This window comes from Triturus cristatus, chromosome 11 (genome assembly GCF_964204655.1).
Source record: "Triturus cristatus chromosome 11, aTriCri1.1, whole genome shotgun sequence".
NCBI lineage: Eukaryota > Metazoa > Chordata > Amphibia > Caudata > Salamandridae > Triturus > Triturus cristatus.
The window spans coordinates 166,886,865-166,906,589 of record NC_140594.1 but is presented as its reverse complement, the minus strand read 5'-3'; the positions used below and the strand labels follow the sequence as shown (position 1 = coordinate 166,906,589).

The window sequence follows — 19,725 nt, the reverse complement described above, 5'->3', positions numbered from 1 at the left end:
CCTAACCAACTGTATTAGGATATTTTTAGGTACTCCCTGTTGCAGTAAGTTTGACCACAATAGATCTCTAGGGATTGAATCTGGCCTTTTTTTACAGGGACTGGGGCTACTCCCAAGTTCTCTAGCCACCTGTTAGGGGACCATCCTGGGGCAAGGTTACCAAAAATCATTACCTCTGTCTTGTCTGAATTTAATTTAAGGCAATGGTTAGACATCCAGGAACTAATGGCCAACATGCCATCTTGAAAGCTGGCTGCCACTGTGTCTCCATCTTTATGCACCGCCAGCACCAGTTGGGTATCATCAGCATATGACGCAAGTCCCATCCCAAAAGATTTATTTACTCGTACCAAGTCAGTCACGTAAATGTTAAACAACGTCGGACTTAGTGCTGACCCATGCAGAACTCCGCACAGGAGTGAGAAAATGGTGAATTGAAGTTACCCAAGCTGACTGACTGGGTCCTTAGATAGGAGAGAGGACAGAAGGGCTTTGGCCTTGTGCCCAATACCTATGGCAGAGACACAATTGATATGTGTGACATGATCAACCATGTCAAATGCGGCCGATAGATCCAATAATACCAGTACTGCGGCACCACCTTTATCAAGCACAAACCTAATTTCACCAGATGCTTTGAGGAGCGCAGTTTCAGTGCTATGGTTTTTAAGGACGCCAAACTGCGTGTCATCCAGCAGTTTGTTTTCCTCAATGAATTGAGCCAACTGTGTATTCATAATCTTTTCAATAAGTTTACTTGTAAACGAGAGGCGCGCAATTGGTCAATAGTTTTTAGTTTCTCCTGGGTCAAGATTAGGTTTCTTTAACAGTGGCACAATGATGGCCTTTTTCCATATAGAGGGATAGGTGCCCGTACAGAACATGGAATTGCAGATGCTCGTCAGGTTAATGCTCATTATATCTGGAATCAGTTTCAGGACTGAAGGGAGGCATGGATAGGATGGCGATAGTAATCATTTACCATATGTCTCGGGTCCGTGACTAGAGAGACTGGGACCAGTATGGAATCCCTCCGAACCTCCCGACGCTCTTCATAAGCCTCATAAGGGTAGTGCTCTTGAAAAGTCGTAACGTTGAGCTTGACAGCGACCTGAAAATGATTAGTCCCCTTCCATATATTCAGATTGTGCTTGTGCTTCCTCTTCCTCATCAGTGTCCTGGTATTTGACTCTGAGCTGTGAGGGACTATAGGCAGTACCAAAAAGACTCCTAACCCAATTCCTCCGTATCAAGAAGGTGAGAAGGAAGTAATGGTGAGACCTTGGGTAAAGGTGAAAATCCAGGTGACTTCTGGTACTAGCTGCAAACTTGTAGTATCCTTTTTATGAGCCGTCGTTGACCGAAGAAGCCGGATAGTGAACGTAGTGGCTACTTGCCAAGGGGGTGATTTGAAGACTAAAGTCGACAGAGCGCCCGTCGACGACGATGTGCCCGTCGAATTTGCAGACGCGATCGTCGCATAGAGACAGTCGTCGTCCCCGAAGCCGTCAAAGCCATCGACGAAGAAATAGTCGTCACTGTTCTCGTCAGCGATGCCCTCCCCACGGCTGTCAACGAAGCAGTCGTCACCACAGAAGTTGGGGATTTAGATAAAGAGCTCGATGACGGGTCAGTCAACAGTACCTTGTTCGTCGACAAAGCTGGTTTGAGAGGAGACAGGCAGAGAGGCAGCAGATGACTTCTTCAGGCCTGGTTCTTTAGGCTTAACAGCTGTTTTTTCAGCAGTGGTGGATTTATCTGCCTTTAATGTCTTCACATCAGCCTTAAATGAGGTAGGACCCTCATTTTTACGCTTCCTCTCAGCCAAGGATGGCCCAAGGCTCTCTTCAATATCATATCCAGATTCTGATTTCTTTTTCTGAGCCATAACAATAACCTGGCCTCTCTATCCTTTAAAGATTTTGCAGAAAACGTTCTACAGTATTTACAGTCTTTGGCCTTACGCTTAGGATAAAGGCAATCTTTATGTGGATCTTCAGAAAAAAAGCCTTGCCTTTCCACTGAATCTACAGGGCCGGAACAGCCTCTTCTTAGAACCCTCAGACATCTTAAGAGAAAAGAAGGTTGAAAAACAGTACCTTGAGGTGAATTCAAACAAGGTCAAAAGTTCGCCACTGGAAAACTGAGCAGAGCTCAGGGAGACTCCCTTACACAAGACATGCGGTTAGAAATCTGAGGTCTGATCGCTCCGACTGGGGAGCGGAGGTCTAGGACTGGTCTGTGTTTGGTCGAAGTTTGGACCTACATAAGGAGGCTGACGAATGAAAAAGTTTCTCACCTTCTGGATGGTTTCTATGTACTTCTATGGTACTTCTTTTCTAACTACCAGGAGACTCCCACCATGATGACGGGAAGATACAAGCATGTGAATCTATGAAAGATTCAATAATGGAGAACCAGTATCATTCTGGCTTCGGAATATCACATCTTGGTTAAAACAAATGGGATTAGGGAAAGTGGCTGAAAAGATTAAAGATATTTACCAGACCAATTGATCAAAAAGATATTAATAATTGCTCTTGGTTTGTGGTGTCTGGAAGAGAATTTTCTTCTGGGGGGCCAAATAGGCCTAAAGCCAAAAGAGATAATCCTGCTGTGTGTATCTGCTTAGAATTTGATGTTTTGGAAGGTGAACAACTTTGATTTTAAGGTGTTTTGCTATCTACCATTTCGAAAAAGATCGTGCTTTGTAGGAAAGTATTCCCCAACTTGTACGCTCTTGCTCGTTTAGATAATAAATTGTGGTGTTTTGTGTGCCTAGATACACACAGATATTACTGTAATAGAGGGACAGAATAACTCAATTAGAGGTGCTGCTACAAGTTCAAGACGGTTAATATGGTGCTGTGTTCCCTTCTAAGACCACATGCTCTTTAATGTTAGTGCACCCAATTACCCTACCCATCTGGCAAAAGGTGAATCTTTCACAATGGTTTGAGATGTGAAGTCCTATTGTAGGAGAACTCATGTCACGAGATTCTTCTAAGTGACCACCAAGATAGAGACAGTAGAACTATTTGGTTATGAATTAGGTTCTCTCTCAGTTGTGATCCATGAAAAATAATCTATGCCATACAGCCTAAGACAGCACGTTTACTGGACAGATAACAGTCTCTCCTCGGTAGGAAGAATAAGTTACTTATTTGTAGATAGTTCTCCATCAATGGTATTGTTTAATATCTTCATATGCTTAAATCAATCATCATGGTCACGCTTGAATTTCCCGATAGTTTTTAGAGAACAAAAAAGATGATGACTTTAGGCAAATAATAGTGTTTATTTAGTGGCGCTTCACCTCATTGTAAATGCCCAGACTTCGGGGAATGAGGTGAACGTGAGATTAGATGAAAATTCCTTTTTACCTGAAGGCATGTTAAATTTAGTTTAGCTAACAGTAGCTGCCTTTTTGGTTATTTGAGTGTCTATGCAGTGAACGTGTGGATGTTGGAACACACTGGCTAGTGTTGAGGATGCAAATAATGTAGGCATGAGAATCATCAAAAGATAGCTTCTAGAGGCCAGAGGGCCTAAAGAGATATTTATTATCTTGAAGACTGGGCCGCGATATCCAAAGAATTATTCCCGGACCAAAAGCCCTGAAGCCGTACTTACAAGTAAAAAAAGGTTGCAGCAGAGTATAGAGTTGACTTCCACAAAAACTAAAGACCATCTTCAACTGAAGAGCAGAGCACTGCAAAGAACTCGCACATAGAGAGGATACCAATATTAGATGACTTCTAGGGAAAGTAGAGGTTTAGGTAGTGATGAACGAGATGAAGCTGCTGATAAAGGAATATGCTACTTACCAGTATGCATCTGTTCTTGGCATGTAGAGCTGCAGATCTACACACTGTGCATAGATCGCCATCTGGTGTTGGGCCCGGATGTTTGCACTTGTTTTTGTCCTGGAAATTCTTTGGAAGTCACAAGGTATGTGACTCCTCCCTTGGATCATAGTGTGCATGGGCTTCGGCTCCATCCTCAGATTGTTTTTCGCCAGCAGGGAAATGATGGAGCTTAGTAAGAAACAGGAAAGAAGCCCATGTGTGGTGTATCTAAGTAAGATAATACTGGAACAGATAAAGGTAGCTGGGTGTGTGTGTGTAGATCTGCAGCTCTACATTCCAAGAACAGATGCATACTGGAGTAAGTAGCATATTCCGTTCGAGGCATATGAGCTGCAGATTACACACTGTGCATAGATTGTAAAGCAGTATCCACCCCTATCGGAGACCACCAGTATCTGTTGCAGTAGTTTGAAATAGTGTTTTGAGTACAGCCTGGCCCACACTAGCCTGTTTAGTTTGGACATCAACACAGTAGTGTTTAGTGAATGTGTGTGGTGTAGACCATGTAGCTGCTCTGCAGATATCATCTAAAGGAATGTTAACTTTGAATCTCCTCAATACCATTATTATAAGGCATGAATAGTTAATTCAAGTTTGACAAAACTGCAAACAAAAGTTTGCTATAAATGATGGTATGCGTGTTCTGTCTTCCTTGAGACCGTTAAGTCAGAAGACAAATATGCCTGTTCATTAGTTAAATCAAAGTCATAGAAAAAGATCATTTTGGCATACTTGGTAAAGATGGAGTTGACAATAGAACCAGAACCCTCAAGAACAAGAAAGACATGGGTCTTCTTACAGAGGAAGAAGATATTGAGGCATAGGAGGATCAGGGAGGACATCAGCTAGAATTCCCAGCTCGAGGAAATCGGCTCAGACTACGGTAAGGCAGAGGAATCAGTCTCTGAAATTATTTTTTCACAAATTCCTTATGAGAGTACAGAATGCATCAAACAAAAGGGCCTTCAAAGGCTTCTGAAATAGACCATAAAAGTCAAAGAAATATGTAAATTCAAACCAAGTTTACCCTAAGAAAAACCCTATACACTGCTAAAGTCAGTCGAAGGGAGCATGGAAAAATGCCAATAAACCAGGTGGGCAACTGGTACACCTGAAAGCATGCAACTCTACATCAGTGAACGATCAAGAGTGGTCCTAAAATTAAAAACAATCAGGACATGTTAATGGCACTGACTGGAAATAGACCATCATCAAAAGATAAACAGGTGACATCAATGTCTATCTAGAATGGGCAAGAAACACTAAGGTAATCAATCATGAAAAATTAAAATGACAAAGCAAAGCAATAACCTCTAAACAAATTCAAGACACTTCAAAGGATAGCCAAAACAGAGTTGCATTACATACAGTGAAGACACAAAGTAAAGAAGAAGAAAGCTCTTAATGTCAAGATAGGAAATTCGCTAAAAAAGAAAATCTTTATAAGAGGCCTTGGCACGTCATACAACAACTAATCCATTAGGTATAAAACAGAAACACTAAACAAAGAGATAAAAAAAATAAGAACACTTGCTTTAGAAGGAGTATCAACACGAGGATTCAGGAACCCAGACGTTAGAAGAACAGTTTTCCAAAACCCAGAAGGGGAGGACGCGGAGAACAAGTTACATACCTTTGGCAATACTCTTTCTAGTGTATTCTCCATCTAACCACTTCACCTTTAGACTATCCCCAGGCTCTAGGCTGCATCCAGAGTATTCTTCAGCAATCCTCCAGTGTGCCAGTAGGTGGAGCTATGTGGCTTCTCAGTAATTATTTTCCGCCCCGGAAGTGTCAGAGCAGAGCCTCACAAGAGAGCCATCCCTGTGTGAGGATGTGAGTTTCTTGTAACTTTCTCCTTCCATTCTTCACAAGTGGAGGGCAGAACAAATTGTTAGAGATAGTCTACCGATTCCTAACCCAGCACATTTTGATGGTACAGCGGTCACTCTACAGAACGGGGGGTGCGAGGGTTTTGCTGAATCTGTGGTTTGATCGAGTATTCACCAGAAAGAGCATTACCAAAGGCAAGTGACTTATTCTTCTAACGGATACTTCTAACTGCAAACTTCTCACTGTTAGAATATATACCTTAGCAGTACTTCTCAAAGGTGGAAGGTTGGAGAGGGGATTCAGACAAAATGATTCCTGCAGAACTGAGCAGGCAAAGTCACCTTCCCAGCAGTTGCATTTTGTGACTGTATGCAGTGGTTCCAAGTTGCAATTTGACAGATGTCTAGCACATGCACCCTTGTGCCAAAGCCATTAAAGCAGCTTTGGTCCTGATGGAATAAGCGTGCATACCTGCTTTCCGGCAAGTGCTTAGTAGAACTTAATACAGAGGACTATTCGACTCAATAAGGTTCTCTTCTGCACCACCTTCCCTTTCCGTGAGCAAGGAAATCCCACAAACAGTGAATCGTCTAATCCACGTGATAGTCTAATGTGCAGTCGATATAAAAAGCTAAGGGTCCTCTTAGAGTCTAGAGAATGAAGCCTCCACTCCAACCTTGGAGGTGAGGCTGTGTACAAAAAACAAACAACATGTTTAATTATGAACGCTGTCCTAGTCCTCAGTCCCAGTTTGTCTGGAAAAAAGTAGGTGCATGGCTCATGCCTACAGTTCCATCACATGGTGCTGAAGTAATGGTGATGCGGAAGGCAGTATTTAGTGTTATAAACGTTAAACAGAGGATGTACCAGTTCCGTCCTCTGCTGTGGCGCTGGTGTGCCGAGGATGCAACCATTACGTTCTCTGCACTCCAGCCCTCTGCTGTAAACAGCAGAGGGATTTCCTGCTCTTTTTTTCAGCCTCGGGAGCTGGGGGAAGAGCTCCCCAGCTGCCCGAAGCATTTTTTTTCCCCTAGTGTAAAGATCGGTGCGCACGGCGATCCGATCAGCTAATTTCACTTTTACTGCCCATGTGCTTGTGGGGCTATCTCAGCCCCCCCGAGGACCTAGGCAGGTTGGAAAGGAATCACTGGAAAGTGGAGATTCTCCCCTTTCTAATGGTACCAGTCCCTAGTGGATCCCTGCTTGGGGATCACCGCAGGAGGGCGATCCCCAAGCAGGGATCCACTCAATTAGGCACCAAGGAGGAGGAAGCAGCCCCGGGGCAAGGGCTTTTGCTCCCCCCATATTTTCAGGCCAAATGAGTCATTCTGCACCCCCCTGGGGCACAGATAAAATCCAAGAGGGCAGTTTTGTTTTTAGAAGTTTTTAGGCTGACTCTGCTTTGGGCACCCACACAAGTGAGGTATCATTTCTTTTGGGAAACTGAAGGGAACGCTAGGTGGTGGGAAATTTGGCCGGTGTGGTGATCTCACAACCTTCCCTCACAAAAATTAACCCTGGGCATAGTTTACGTATTAGCACTACGCGTAGCTACGCGAAGTACACTTTGAACTATGTGCAGCTACGCAAACTGCGTAGAGCGTAGCTGTTGGCACTGTGTGCTTGTCTGCTCTGTGCAATAATTGCAAACATCTTGCACAGTGCAAGTTATGATAAAATAAGTATCTGTCTTTATATGCTAAAATGCATATAGTCATTTCACAAAGTGAAAGTGATATATTAGCAAGCAGTGAGAGAGGTGATGATTTTGGGATCCTCCCTAACCTAGGTAGAGAACCAAGCAGATGCCTTGAAAACAAAAAGCACATCTTGTTGAACGATTCGGTGGTGGTCCCATCCTCTTAGGACCACCCCAAGCAGAGTTATTGGCAAAAATACAATCCCAACCAAAGGCCCTGCAAAGCATTATGGGACGAGATTAGCAGTGGGCAGAGAATATTATAGTGTCCAATATCAAAATAATTCTACAAAGAGCTGCAGTTCAACTAGTCGTTACTAGATGTCCCTCACGAGTCAAATGCAAAAGCATGAAATTATTATTACATCAGGCTGCAGTTCCACTAGTCATTACTAGATGTCCCTCACGAGTCAAGATGCAAAAACTTCATGAAAGGGTTTCAATGCTTTTGCATTGGTAGCAGTTACAGCCGGAAGAAAAGTTGTAAAATTACTTTTCCTGTTGGATGGAATGGTTTGTTGGTGCTAGGTATGTAGCCTCAAAAAGTCTAGCTTGGTTGCTGCAGTACAGGTTGGAAGGGCTGGAGTCTAATCTAGCACCTTAGAATAGCCTCTGAATTTCCTGTATTGGTGGGGAAATTGCTGGGCAAGCGTAAATATTCCTATGTATTAGTGGTGCCACAATTATCCTTTATTTATTCTAACACAGAAAAACATTTCTCCAAATAGCCTGGAGGCATCGAAGGAGATGTCCATTAGGGACGAGTCTCATGAAAACTGTGGCCGATCGCAGCTAGGTGTGCCTCCAGGGAACAACACTTGTGCTAACAGCCAGACCAGCTTGGAGTACATACTTGGCTGCATTCTGATCATCCTGTATACTTGGGCTCGTGAAGCCCTGCGGTCCTACAGGACGGCCAGCAAGATGTCGCTGGGCATGTCCCACAGTCTGTGGGTGTACCTACCTAGAAGACTAAATGCATTAATCCATATGAGTGCTATACTGACTGAGAAACATTCTCGTTCACAAAACATTTTTTTTAATTCCGTCTGGTGGTCTGGTTGGAAAACTCCAGGTCTACGCGACAGTCGTCATTGATGAGGACTTTGCCGTCAATGCTACAATCAACGGGAGTCTTCACTGTTGTCGACGGGTGGTTGCAATCAACAGGGAAGCCATCAACGAGAGTTAGTTGACCTGTGCTTAACCCTCTGGTAGCTTGGCATAATAGAAGTCAGGCTTAACTTAGAAGCACTGCGCTAAGGATTTATGCAGCGCACAAACTGTAATAAAGTGAAAACAGAACAAGAAAAATCCCACATCAATTTATAAAAATAGAAATAACTTAAATAAAATTACACCAAATCAAATGAAATAGAATCAGTAGAAGTGGAGCTATGAATTTTTTAATGTTTTAAGTGAAAAATGGGGCCTAAAAGATCAAAGCGCCAACTATGGGTATTTGGTCACACGAGACTGGGCCAAAGTCAAAACTTAAGGCCAACTGCAATGAAGTGGGGTTCAGCTACACGAGGTGGACTGAGCCTGGTCTTAGCTTACATTTGGACTTAGAAGAAATTGTGAATAAACATTTAAAAAATAAAAATAAAAGGAAAAAAGGTAACATTCAGCGGTTCAAGGCAGCAGGCAATGTCTGAGGAGGAGGCACTGTCGTCGTGGAGCCACTGGACGGAGTAGCGGTGAAGATTTCTATGTTTTGAATTTGTACCTTTTTTTGGAAGTCAAAAAAATGTACACCAGATTACGCTGAACAGGAGTTGCTGTTGCGGAGAAGAAAAAAAAAGGGAGTTGCTGCTGTAGAGAAGAACGCCGGTGATAATCGGAAGAAGCTGCTCATCCTGGTCAGCTCTCATTTGGGCTGCAACAGTCTTGTAAAGCATTAACAATATTTTGCGCATCTCTAGGGAGCCTGCCCAGATGTTCTCACACTGGGTCCATATAACTTTTTCCATTCAGTGGTCCTTTCGAGAATGAAATCTTGGCTCTTTTTGGCTCACACAGTATTTCCTCACGGATTGCCTAGCAGACAAACTGGGTGTTCCTTTTGACTGTCCCGATGAAGACCCCTTGCTGATGAATTACTGACACTAACTTGGCGAGTTGAAACGTCGATGGAATTCCTTGTCTGGATCCTTGCGATACTAATTTGGTCTATTGATTTGGTGAACATAATGCTCAGTCTCAACAATATTGGACTTGAATTTATTTTGGCCCCTGACCAGGCTTTTTGAAACATTGTATAATTGTCTATTTACCTTGTTGTTTATTATACACTTATCAATGTTATTGTTAATAATATCTTTGACTAAAAATGTTTTTCATAAATTGTGCTCCTTTACTCACCTTTCCATTGTTTTCTATACATAGCATATAGGTAGTTTGCAGTTGCATGCATTATAAGTGAATCCAAGAGAACCCTATGTTTTGTGTGGTAGCAGAGAAGAACGTAGCAGAACATAAGTACAGCAAAGTCAGGCAGACCAGTGAAGCACCTCGGGCAGATTGGCAAGCAGGAAGGTACCGGTGCAGTGTTGGCTCTCAGGACACTTTTGGTGAAATTATTTTAAAGTCACAACTTTCAGGATTTGGCCTGAGAAGCACCTTTAGCATCACTTACAAGCATCCAGGGCTGGTTGGGTACCACTTGGGGGAATGGGGAGGACTCAATCCAGTCAGACGCCAGGTGCAGGTTTCAAGGACCATGGAGCGGTTATGTCCCTGTAGCTCACATAGAAGCCCTGCCAGCTAGCCCTTGGAGTCCCTCTGATAGTCCTGGGTTCAAGCGGCAATCAGGCCTCAAGCAGAAGGGCAGCTCTCTGAGGGTACAAGGCAAGCTTCAAACAGCAGGACAGTCCTTCTGCGGGTCCTCCGCAGATCCAGGAGTGACTGAAGAGTTGGTGAAATATTTATACCTGGTGTCAGCATTTGAAGTGGGGGAAACTTCTAGGCTAGCCCCACATCTAATTCTGGAAAGTTCCTTCCTTCCCCTGCTAGGCACGAGCAGTCTCGGGTGACAAAAGACTGGTGTCGAGTTACTTTGTGAGTGCTGGATGCAACAGCTCTGCACCAGCCATCCTAATAGTATGGCCCATCCTGCCAACATCTAGTTCCCCTTTGTCTCACTGGGAGGAAGAGGAAGACCAACTGCGAACAATTCACAGTCATGTGACCCAGGACACAGGCAGCTGCATGCACCAAATTAGAACAAGAAAATGTCAACTTTCTAAAAGTGGCTTATTCCTAATTGGGACTTAAAATCCAACTTTACCATTAAAGAGAATTTTAAAATCACAATTCCTTTGAGACCAAACATGACATTGCTACCTGTTCCCAATAAAATGTTTGTATTTATTAAATGTAATAAGGTAACCAATGTTATCCTTGGGGAGAGGTAGTCCTTACAGTAGTGAAAAACGAATTTGGGAGGTTTTCGCTACCAGGATATAGACATCTTAAAAACACATGTCCTATCTTTTGAATACAAAGCACCCTGCCTTATGGGCTGTTTAGGGACTACTTTTGGGTGACATATGTATTAAAAAGGTATGTTGATTTGGCCAGGTCAAATTGGCAGTTTAAAACTGCACTACAGGCTGCAATGGCAGGCCTTAGACATGTTTGGAAGGGTTTCTTATGTGGATAGTACAATAAATTCTGCAGACCCACAAGTAGCTTTTAATTTACAGGCCCTGGGTACATGTAGTACCACTTTACTAGGGACTTTTAAATAAATTAAATATGCCAATCAGGTGCTGCCCAATTTGGCCATCTTCAAAGGAGTGAGTGTAAGAAACTGGCTCTATATATACACTGCACCAAAGTGAGGTACAGTGTGTATAGAGTCCAAGGGTCTCCAGAGGTTTGGCAGAGGTTAAAGTTAGATAGAACCTTACTCTCTAAAGTGGTAGCTTGGTCGAGCAGTAAGGCAGTATCAGAGGACAGTGTAAAGCATTTGAGGTACACAGTCAGCAAATGAATCCACACACACAAGAATTGAACTCTAGGCCAATTGTTTTGTATAAAAAAAAAAATACTGTTTTATTTCTAGAACCAAGCAAGCCTGGTACAGGTAAGCATAAAAATTATTTTCAGTAGTAAATTACTTGTATGAACACAGTTCAAAATTGCAGTGTAACTTGTACTGGTTTTGGTTACAATTTCAAGTAAGCAGTTTGCAACACATTGCATGTATAGTACATTCAATTGAATGGGCTTTTTAAGTAAAATGCAGTTAATTACTTTTCAGATTACTTTTGCTACCTCAGGACTGGATCCTAGATTCAGCCCTGGGACATTTCCTGAAAACATGCGAGTAAATGAGTTTTGGTTAAAGGTACGATTTTTAAAGAATATGACACTTTGAAACTTTTTCACATAGAATCACCAATGTTATCCTACGGGAAGAAATTCAATTCAAAGGTAAGTTACTTTTTAGTTACTTTTCTTACTCAGTACTGGACACCTGGGTTCAGCACTGGGACCTTTCCTGCAAACAGTTAAGAAAATTCGGTTCGGTTATTTGTGTGATTTTTAAGGAAAAATCTTAGTTTTTGGGAGAAAAAGTGTCAATGTTATCCTATGAGGAAAAGTAAGTTATCGGTCTCTAAGTAAGTAATCGGTCTTTTGAGTTAGGGTGCTGGGGTTAGACTCAGGGGTCTCCCAGGGTCAGTGATGCACTGTTGTTGCACCCTCAGCGGCACATGGGCGGCTGGGTGCAGAGTGTTGAGGCCCAATGTTATCCTACGGGGGATAGGGGGGCTCCGGCTGGTGGCAGCTGGCAAGCAGGCCACAGGGTTGTGGAAGCAAAGCTCCTAGGGTTAAGCTGAGGGCAAGTTGGGGACCAAGTTAGCACAAAAGGGGCACCCTCAGCGGCGCTAGAGCAGCCGGGTGCAGGGTGCGGTTTTGAGGTCGGGTGTCCTGTTGATTTCAATGGGGATTCTCCGGGACAAAGAAACACTGCAGGTTTGGCAACGAGGATCTTCCAGGAGTGACCACCACTTCGAGGGGTAAGTTGGGATGTAGAGGGATGGTTAGGCACCGTGGGGTTGGGCACACAAGGCCGTGGGGCGTCGGGTGCAGGGGTGCCTTCGGACGTCGGATTTTCTTACCCGTGCTGGATTTGCTGATTCTGGCTAGCACCAGAAGCTGCAGTTTAAACACGTCCGGTGTTCACGGGAGAAACAGCTTGGAAAGTGAATGCAGGCAGGTCCTCCAGGGTTTTTGAGGTTGCTGGCCGCTGGACACGCCGGGGTCGTGCAGGTTCGAGGGGAGACACGCCTGTAGGGCTAGGGCCAAGTCAGTGGGCGTCGTCCTCTTGTTTGCTCTGCAGGGCTTCTCGTCCTCCTTTTCTTTCTTGTGGTTGCTGGATCTGAGGAAGGAAGGTTCAGGGTGCCCCTAAATACTAAATTTAGGGGCATTACAGGTAGGTAAAGGGCAGGGACCAATGGGTCCCTTCCCTGGGGTGGGTACACCCTCTATTCTGCTACTCTCCAGTGGGAGGGGGGCAGGAGCCTGTCCCTGGTTGGCTGGGTCCTCCCATCCTCAAGATGGCAAGGACTCGAGGTTGTGCTTCACCTCACCTCCCCCACCTTAGGGGTGGAGTTGGCAGCGGTGGGAACACCTCTCTTCCTCATTTGTTTTTCCAGCGGGTTCTCCCACCCAAAGTGGGGGGTAGAACCAGTGGGGACCAGTTGCTGAAAGCAGCAAATGGTCTGGAGAGGCTCACAAAGGCGGCATGCCTTTGAAGCTTCTCCTTCGTGAACCCTGCCCATCCTGGGGGAGGAGGCTTGGCACCTCGTCCCAGGATGTGCATTGTTTCAGGCCCCCAAGAGCAGCAGGCTCTCGACCCAGTGGTCCAGAAACATGTCTGGTGGTGGCAGCCTGCACAGCCACTCAGTCAGATCACTGGTAGTTGGTCGTTTTTCAGGGGACATCTCCAAGATGCCCTCTGTGGTGCATTTTACATTAAATCCCACACTGGCATCAGTGTGGGTTTAATGTGCTGTCCCAGTCTTCAGTGTAGCCATTATGGTGCTGTGGAGTTCGTAATGACAATCTCCCAGCGCCATATACTCTTAATGGCAGCACTTCACTTACAGGGCCCAGGAATGGACCTGGGCACTGTAGGGGTACAGGGCTCATGCACCTGTACCCTCACCACTGGCATAGGGCACCCAGCTAGAGGGGTGACTGATGTATGCCAGGGCAGTGGTTTGTGGGCATGGCACACAGGGATGTGTGCCATGTCGACTCTTCACTTTGTTCTGCACCAAGGCACTCAGTCTGAAAAGGCAGTGCGTGTGTGTCAGGGTACAGGGCCTCTGAGGGTGGCACAATAAGTCCTGCAGTCCTTAGGGGCCTTCTCTGGTCACAGTGCCCTGGGTACCTATGGTACCATTTACCTGGGGCTGACATGTTGCCAGAGATGCCAATTGGGTTTAGGCTTCAATGCAGTTTTAGGGAAGGAACACAGGCCCTGGGCACCTGATTGGCAGGAGCCCAGGGCACACTAAGTCAAAGCACATCAGCAATTCAGCAAAAAGTGGGGGCATACCATGCAAGAAAGAGGGCACTTTCTCACAGTGAGCACAAGCATGTTAGCAGTGGTAAAATGCACATATTCTTACTGCCAACTAAATTCAGAGGAGGGGAGAAGGGAAAAGGTCTGGGGGTAGAACACACCAAGGCTGTGTCAGGTCTAATGCATCAATTTTTTACCTCAAGACATATTTAAGCAGACACCTGAACCTCTACATATTATATTGAGCAGAGTCACACTGTGTCTATTGGAGTTGTAGGCTTTTCCTTGGGCAAACGAGAAGAAAACCGTACAGACATTCACCACGTCCACTCCTTGACATAAATTTCCTTTCAGTCATTGGATCATTCATAATTTGTTTTCTTTAAAGTTTCGGGTGTGAGCAACTCATAAGCATGTGCCCTGCAACGCATGGCCGCAGACACCATTTATTTCTGTCAACAGGTTCGGATCCATTTGCCTGTGCCTATTTGATACTGAAAAAGGATCAAAAGGGCATCAGAATTAAGCCTGAACACACCAGAGTCTCAGAGATGATTGACACAGACACTTTCACAACAGATCAAATAAAGTTGCATATGAAAGAACTGAATGAGGGGTGGAGGGCTGGTTCATGTAAACAAACTTTGAAATGATGTTCTCTTGTAACACCAGTTTGTTCTGGCCGAACGTCTTCCTCCCTCCCCCACCTTAACTCTGGCATTCATAGTAACGCTATATCAGTCAGCCAAAGAATCATGGTTATTTCACAGAGGTGCCTCTCAAAGTGGAAGGTAGAAGGTGTGGGGAGATTTGCAATTACTGGTGTAGCTTGCGGGAATGAGAAACAAGCATTACTGCTGCTAACCATATCCAAAATGTTACAATACTTATTTGTAAATTACCAGATATCTTGTCACTTAACTGGCTGAATTAAGTAGGAAAGCAGAGGAACATTCTACATTTTCCATAAAAGGCGGGCAGACTGAAAGACTTTCAAGGAAGTAAAATAGGTTAGGTTGAGCAAGAAATTTACATTAGCAAGCAAAGGACGATGAAGCTGAAAAATGATCAGTGCTACAAAAGTGTGCAGAACTGACCTGGTCTTTGTATTTTGCGAACATCTTAAAGCTGGACAATCTCCTCATCCATTGTAAAAGCGGAGAACGAGAAGCAGCAAAATGCAAATGTTGAAATTGAACTCCACGCTCAGTAGAGGATTAACTGATTAAGAGAGCCAATTGCAATATACTGTACGCTAGTAAACATTACACCGGATCTCATGGGTGCACTTTGGAAATGTTAGGAAAGATGGGGGCACAGTCAAAGCTCAGGACTGGGTTGAGGCTAAAATGGCTCCCATGGTGTTGGCAATCTCCATGAGAATGCTACTAATCCAACTAAAATATCTTCACCGGATATATTATAGCCCTACAAGATTGAGCAAAATGTAAAAAAGGTCTGGGCCCACACTGCTGAGATGCAAAACAATCCTGGGAAACTTCTTCCACAGTCTGAGAACGTCCGATCATACAACACTACTGGCACAATATCTGAAACATCCTCACAGACGTCATGGGTACCCCAGTACACCTTGATCCAAAACTAGTCTTGCTGGGGAATGGCGGTGAGGGGCATACGCCATGCTAGGCTCCTAGTCGCAATGGACCTCCTTATTGCTAAAACAGATATAGCACGCCACTGGAGATCAGGGTCTCCGTCACCGATATCTGAATGGATTTGTGGGATGGACTACTGTGCCATTGCAGAACAATGTGTATATACATCACGTAGCTATTTGGAGAAACACCGTAAGGTCTGGGAAAATGGATGGCCTAGTCTGAGAACTTTAATGTGCATGACTAATACTTAAGCAGCAAAAATATATCAGACTTTTTCTCAAAGGGGGGGCGGGGCTGGGTTAGGGAGTTCAGCAGGCATTATGCAATATTGTTAACTAAACATGTGAGCTGTACCATGTATGTTCAAAACTCAGTTGATGAAAAGAGCCAATTGTAAACTGTGGTTTGGAATTAGTTATATACACACATATATAACACACACACACACTTGTTCGTCATGCTAACTCCACTCGCAAGCCCATTACAAGCCACAAACTGCATCGTAGACAGCATGTGGCAGAGCAATAAACAAATCACGTACAAGATGCCAAAAAGAAAAGCAACCATTTCAATAGAGGATGTACCTAGGAATTACTAGACTGCAAGAAATATGCCCTGGGTTCTGGAATTCTTGAAAACGATAAACAAAAATACAACTAGTCTATCTTCACCTCCAAAAGGAACTCAAATGAAATGTGAATTTGTAAAGCCTTTTGAAACTGAATATATATGCAACTTGATGGCACTTACTTTAAGGCATCCTGGGTGTATAATTTCGTTACATATGGAGCATTCCATCAGCATAACATTGAATTTCTCTTCTTCGACCTCAACAGAATCTTCCTTCCCAGCTTCCCCACACACCAAGCACACGGCAGTGTGAGGCAGTACAGGCTGTGTATCAAACATATAGAGGGTTAGAGAAAACTAGAGATAAACTGAAGTTACGTACATAGCTGCTTTTAGGAATTTCAGGACATTCTCTCCCTGCTGCCTTTAGCAGAAGCAAAGTATTCTCATGATAACGGCTCTTCTGACTGCCTGAAAGCCATAGTACCAGAGGGAGCAGGAGAATGGCTGCCAACCATCTGTGGGAAGTCAATACTAGTGAATTCAAACCTGCCATGCCCACTCCACAGGAACACATATTTTGCTGCAGCGCTACAACCATGAGCAGAGCTTGCATGTTTGGTGGTAGGGCAAAAGTAATTCATTAATGATGATGGAAGTTAGGCTGCCTACTAACTACCTTTGTTACAAGTATAGGTAGGAGGCATGTGCTCAGTATAGTACTGGAACTTTCATACATCTTCCTGGTGCACACAATCTACCAATCCTGGCGAAGCTCTGCTGCAAACATTATCTCGATACTGGGTGCTCTTTCAGCATTTTCGATTTCCTCCTAGAGGACTTGTGAGAAGCCAAGCCTCTGATAATTAGGCCGGCGGATTAGGAAACCAAGCAAATTCCTTCTCAAACACACAAAAAAGCTAAGAAATACTCTGATACGTACAGCGTGACTAATCACCTGTGAGGGTCTCTAGGTGTTGTTCTTAGGTACGGGGAGATTAAGGGATATGCCCAGAATTACAGGATGTTGAGCCGACGCCGAGACACAAACCTGTATCCCCAGCTTTAAAGTTGGCAGCGCTGGCTGTTACGCCACACTCACATGTCTCATAGGTACTGGCTGTTTTCATCTAGCTTAAAAGACGAATGTTTGCTATAAATCCATGTGAAGTACAGTGTACAATTTAAAAGGAAAGGTTATTTAATTTTAATTGCATTTTTAAATCTTGGTTATTTGATACCTGAATATCTCAACTGTGTGTAGTTTATGAAAATAAAACAAAATAGTGGCACTAAAAGTATTAAAAGGAACAGCAACACTAACAGTTGTTCAGACTTTCCCTACATGAAAGAATGGAGACGCTCTGCTCTCCAATGCCTCCCTTTGCTGTAACTACGTTGTCTTAGCACCAAAAGGGCTGGTAGGAGTTTCTAAAGTGGCCTCTCACCGCAAATCTTAGTTGAACAACAGAACTGTTGTTCGGTATGAAGAACATTGTTTTCTATCTCTGTGCTCAGTAGCTATAGCATCCCTAGCAAGCCGGTAAGGCCAGGTAGGCTCAGAGATGCCGGTCTGTGGCCTTCCTCGATCTCAGATTCCAAAGAAGTCAAAAGAGTCCTCTTTGCTTGGTACTTCTGCACCCAGATTAAATACATATTTCTAATTGTTTTGAAAATGGCTGGCACGGCATGGAATAATATCAAATGCAATAAATACCACATTAATCTTGTTGCACCTTCAAGAAATGTTATAAAACATTATACATGTGAATATATCTATGAATAATTACCTATTAATCAATAAAGCACTTATACAGCATACATGAGCAAGCAATTCTAAATCCAACTTGCATTTACAAATTGAATGCTCAAAGTAAATGAATATATGAAATACAAACATCCCTAGAATGAAAGTGAAACAATTCTAATGAATGTGTGGGTATACATTTGTATGCGCACCTATAAAGGAAAAAGCTAGGTAAAACGCTTTGCGCCTAATTTGACTTTGCGGCTGCTTACAAAAATTAATTCAAACACGATCAAAAACACAGAAAGACAACTATAAGACTAACAGCAGCAGCTTCAGATTGTCTTACTCCTGTTTTACTGAGTTTGCATGATTATGGAAACTTTTAAACCAAAAGCATGGAAGTGGAAAATACCAAAAGGGCATGTTTTCAAGTCCTGCTTGTAACAGAAAAAGTCAGAAATGTGAGAGCTGCGTGGCAATCATCATTGATGGGATCTATGCCATCAATGTTACATTCGTCGTGGGAGGTAGCTGACCTGTGCTTAACCCTCTGGTAGCTTGGCACAATGGCAGTCAGGCTCAACTTAGACTGTTGATCAAGCTATGATGCAACTGAAGATGTTGAAATTGCAGATGAATAAGGCACCAGAGAGAGAAGTTTCAGCTGCTGAAGAGCTTCATCAAGCCACATGGGTGTCTGATGATTGTGAGATTGTTGGTCCCATGCAGGTCGGTACATGCGTCAGTACAGGTGAAGATTCCAAAACAGCAGCATTGATAATGGGCAACTGCACTGCAAAACATTTGATCCTCTCTGCTAAGTTACAATACAGCTTGTTGCTCCAATAGAATGTTAAAGATGATAGTTTGAAAACAGTTTGAGCACCGAAACAAAGGTTGAAGTTTAGAAAAATAAAGCACAGTATGACTTGACTTAGCATGTGCTTCCCATTCAGAGATGTTTCAGCATCTGCTCATAACGATTCATCAGATGAAGTGGCAGGTGCCCAGGTGGAATGTGGCATGCAATAGCTCCACTATGCAGGCAGTGTCTAGTTCAAGAAGACTCTGAAACCAGCAAGTTGACTGTTTTGTTGCCGTTAAAGTGGTCCACTGCCTGCCTGATGGCAGTACCCCTCACTGCTGGAATGAAGGCATTTGCCAAGCTGTATCCCTAAAATGCCGGGGTGAATCTAATCCAACTGGGTAGCAACTTAATTGAATTCTCTTTGAGCTACCGTAAATCCTTTATTGAGTCATATTGAGCTGACACTGCTTCTGAGGAAACAGACATCCATGTGAAAGGTAGCAGCTGCAGATAGGTAGTTAATAGGACCATTAGTTTTGTAAAGATATCACGGGAAAGGAGGCACATTGAGATAAGGTACCTTTTCTCCCCACTGAGTTAGAGGTACTTCGTGACTATGTGAATGTAATCCTTTTGAAGATCTGCTGAACACAACCAGTAATTGTTTTGGACTGCTGCCAGGACCTGAATTAGCATCTTTAAGTTCTGCAGGGAGAAACTGCTTAAGATAGTTGGACTACAGAATGGGACAGTCTGCCACCATTTTTCCTTAAAAGGAATACTGCAAGTTATATCCCGCCCCCTTTCAGAGGACAAAAAGCTCACTTATAAAAGGAGTAGTCTCAAGATTTTCCTACCTGTGCTCTTGGCATGCTAAATGAGACAGGTTGGGCAAGGACATCCCAATCTGGAGAAGATCATGTCCATCAACTGTTCTTCTAGGGAGAGGCATCTCCATGCATCTGCTCTCACATAGGGCTACCAATGGGAAAATGCTCCAAATATATAGCCCGTCACAACCAGTGTAAAGACCCCA

The 19,725-nt window shown here is 43.8% G+C and overlaps 1 protein-coding gene across 6 annotated transcripts in view; it reads right to left on the bottom strand.

The window, feature by feature from the left end:
- Positions 1-19,725, bottom strand: part of KDM2B (lysine demethylase 2B) — a 759,008-nt gene that overhangs the window by 225,909 nt on the left and 513,374 nt on the right. For all 6 annotated transcript variants that reach the window (XM_085636000.1, XM_085636002.1, XM_085636001.1 and 3 more), the window contains exon 15: positions 16,312-16,455. In XM_085636000.1, coding sequence (XP_085492126.1) covers positions 16,312-16,455 — 144 coding nt within the window. The remainder of the gene's footprint in view (positions 1-16,311; positions 16,456-19,725) is intronic.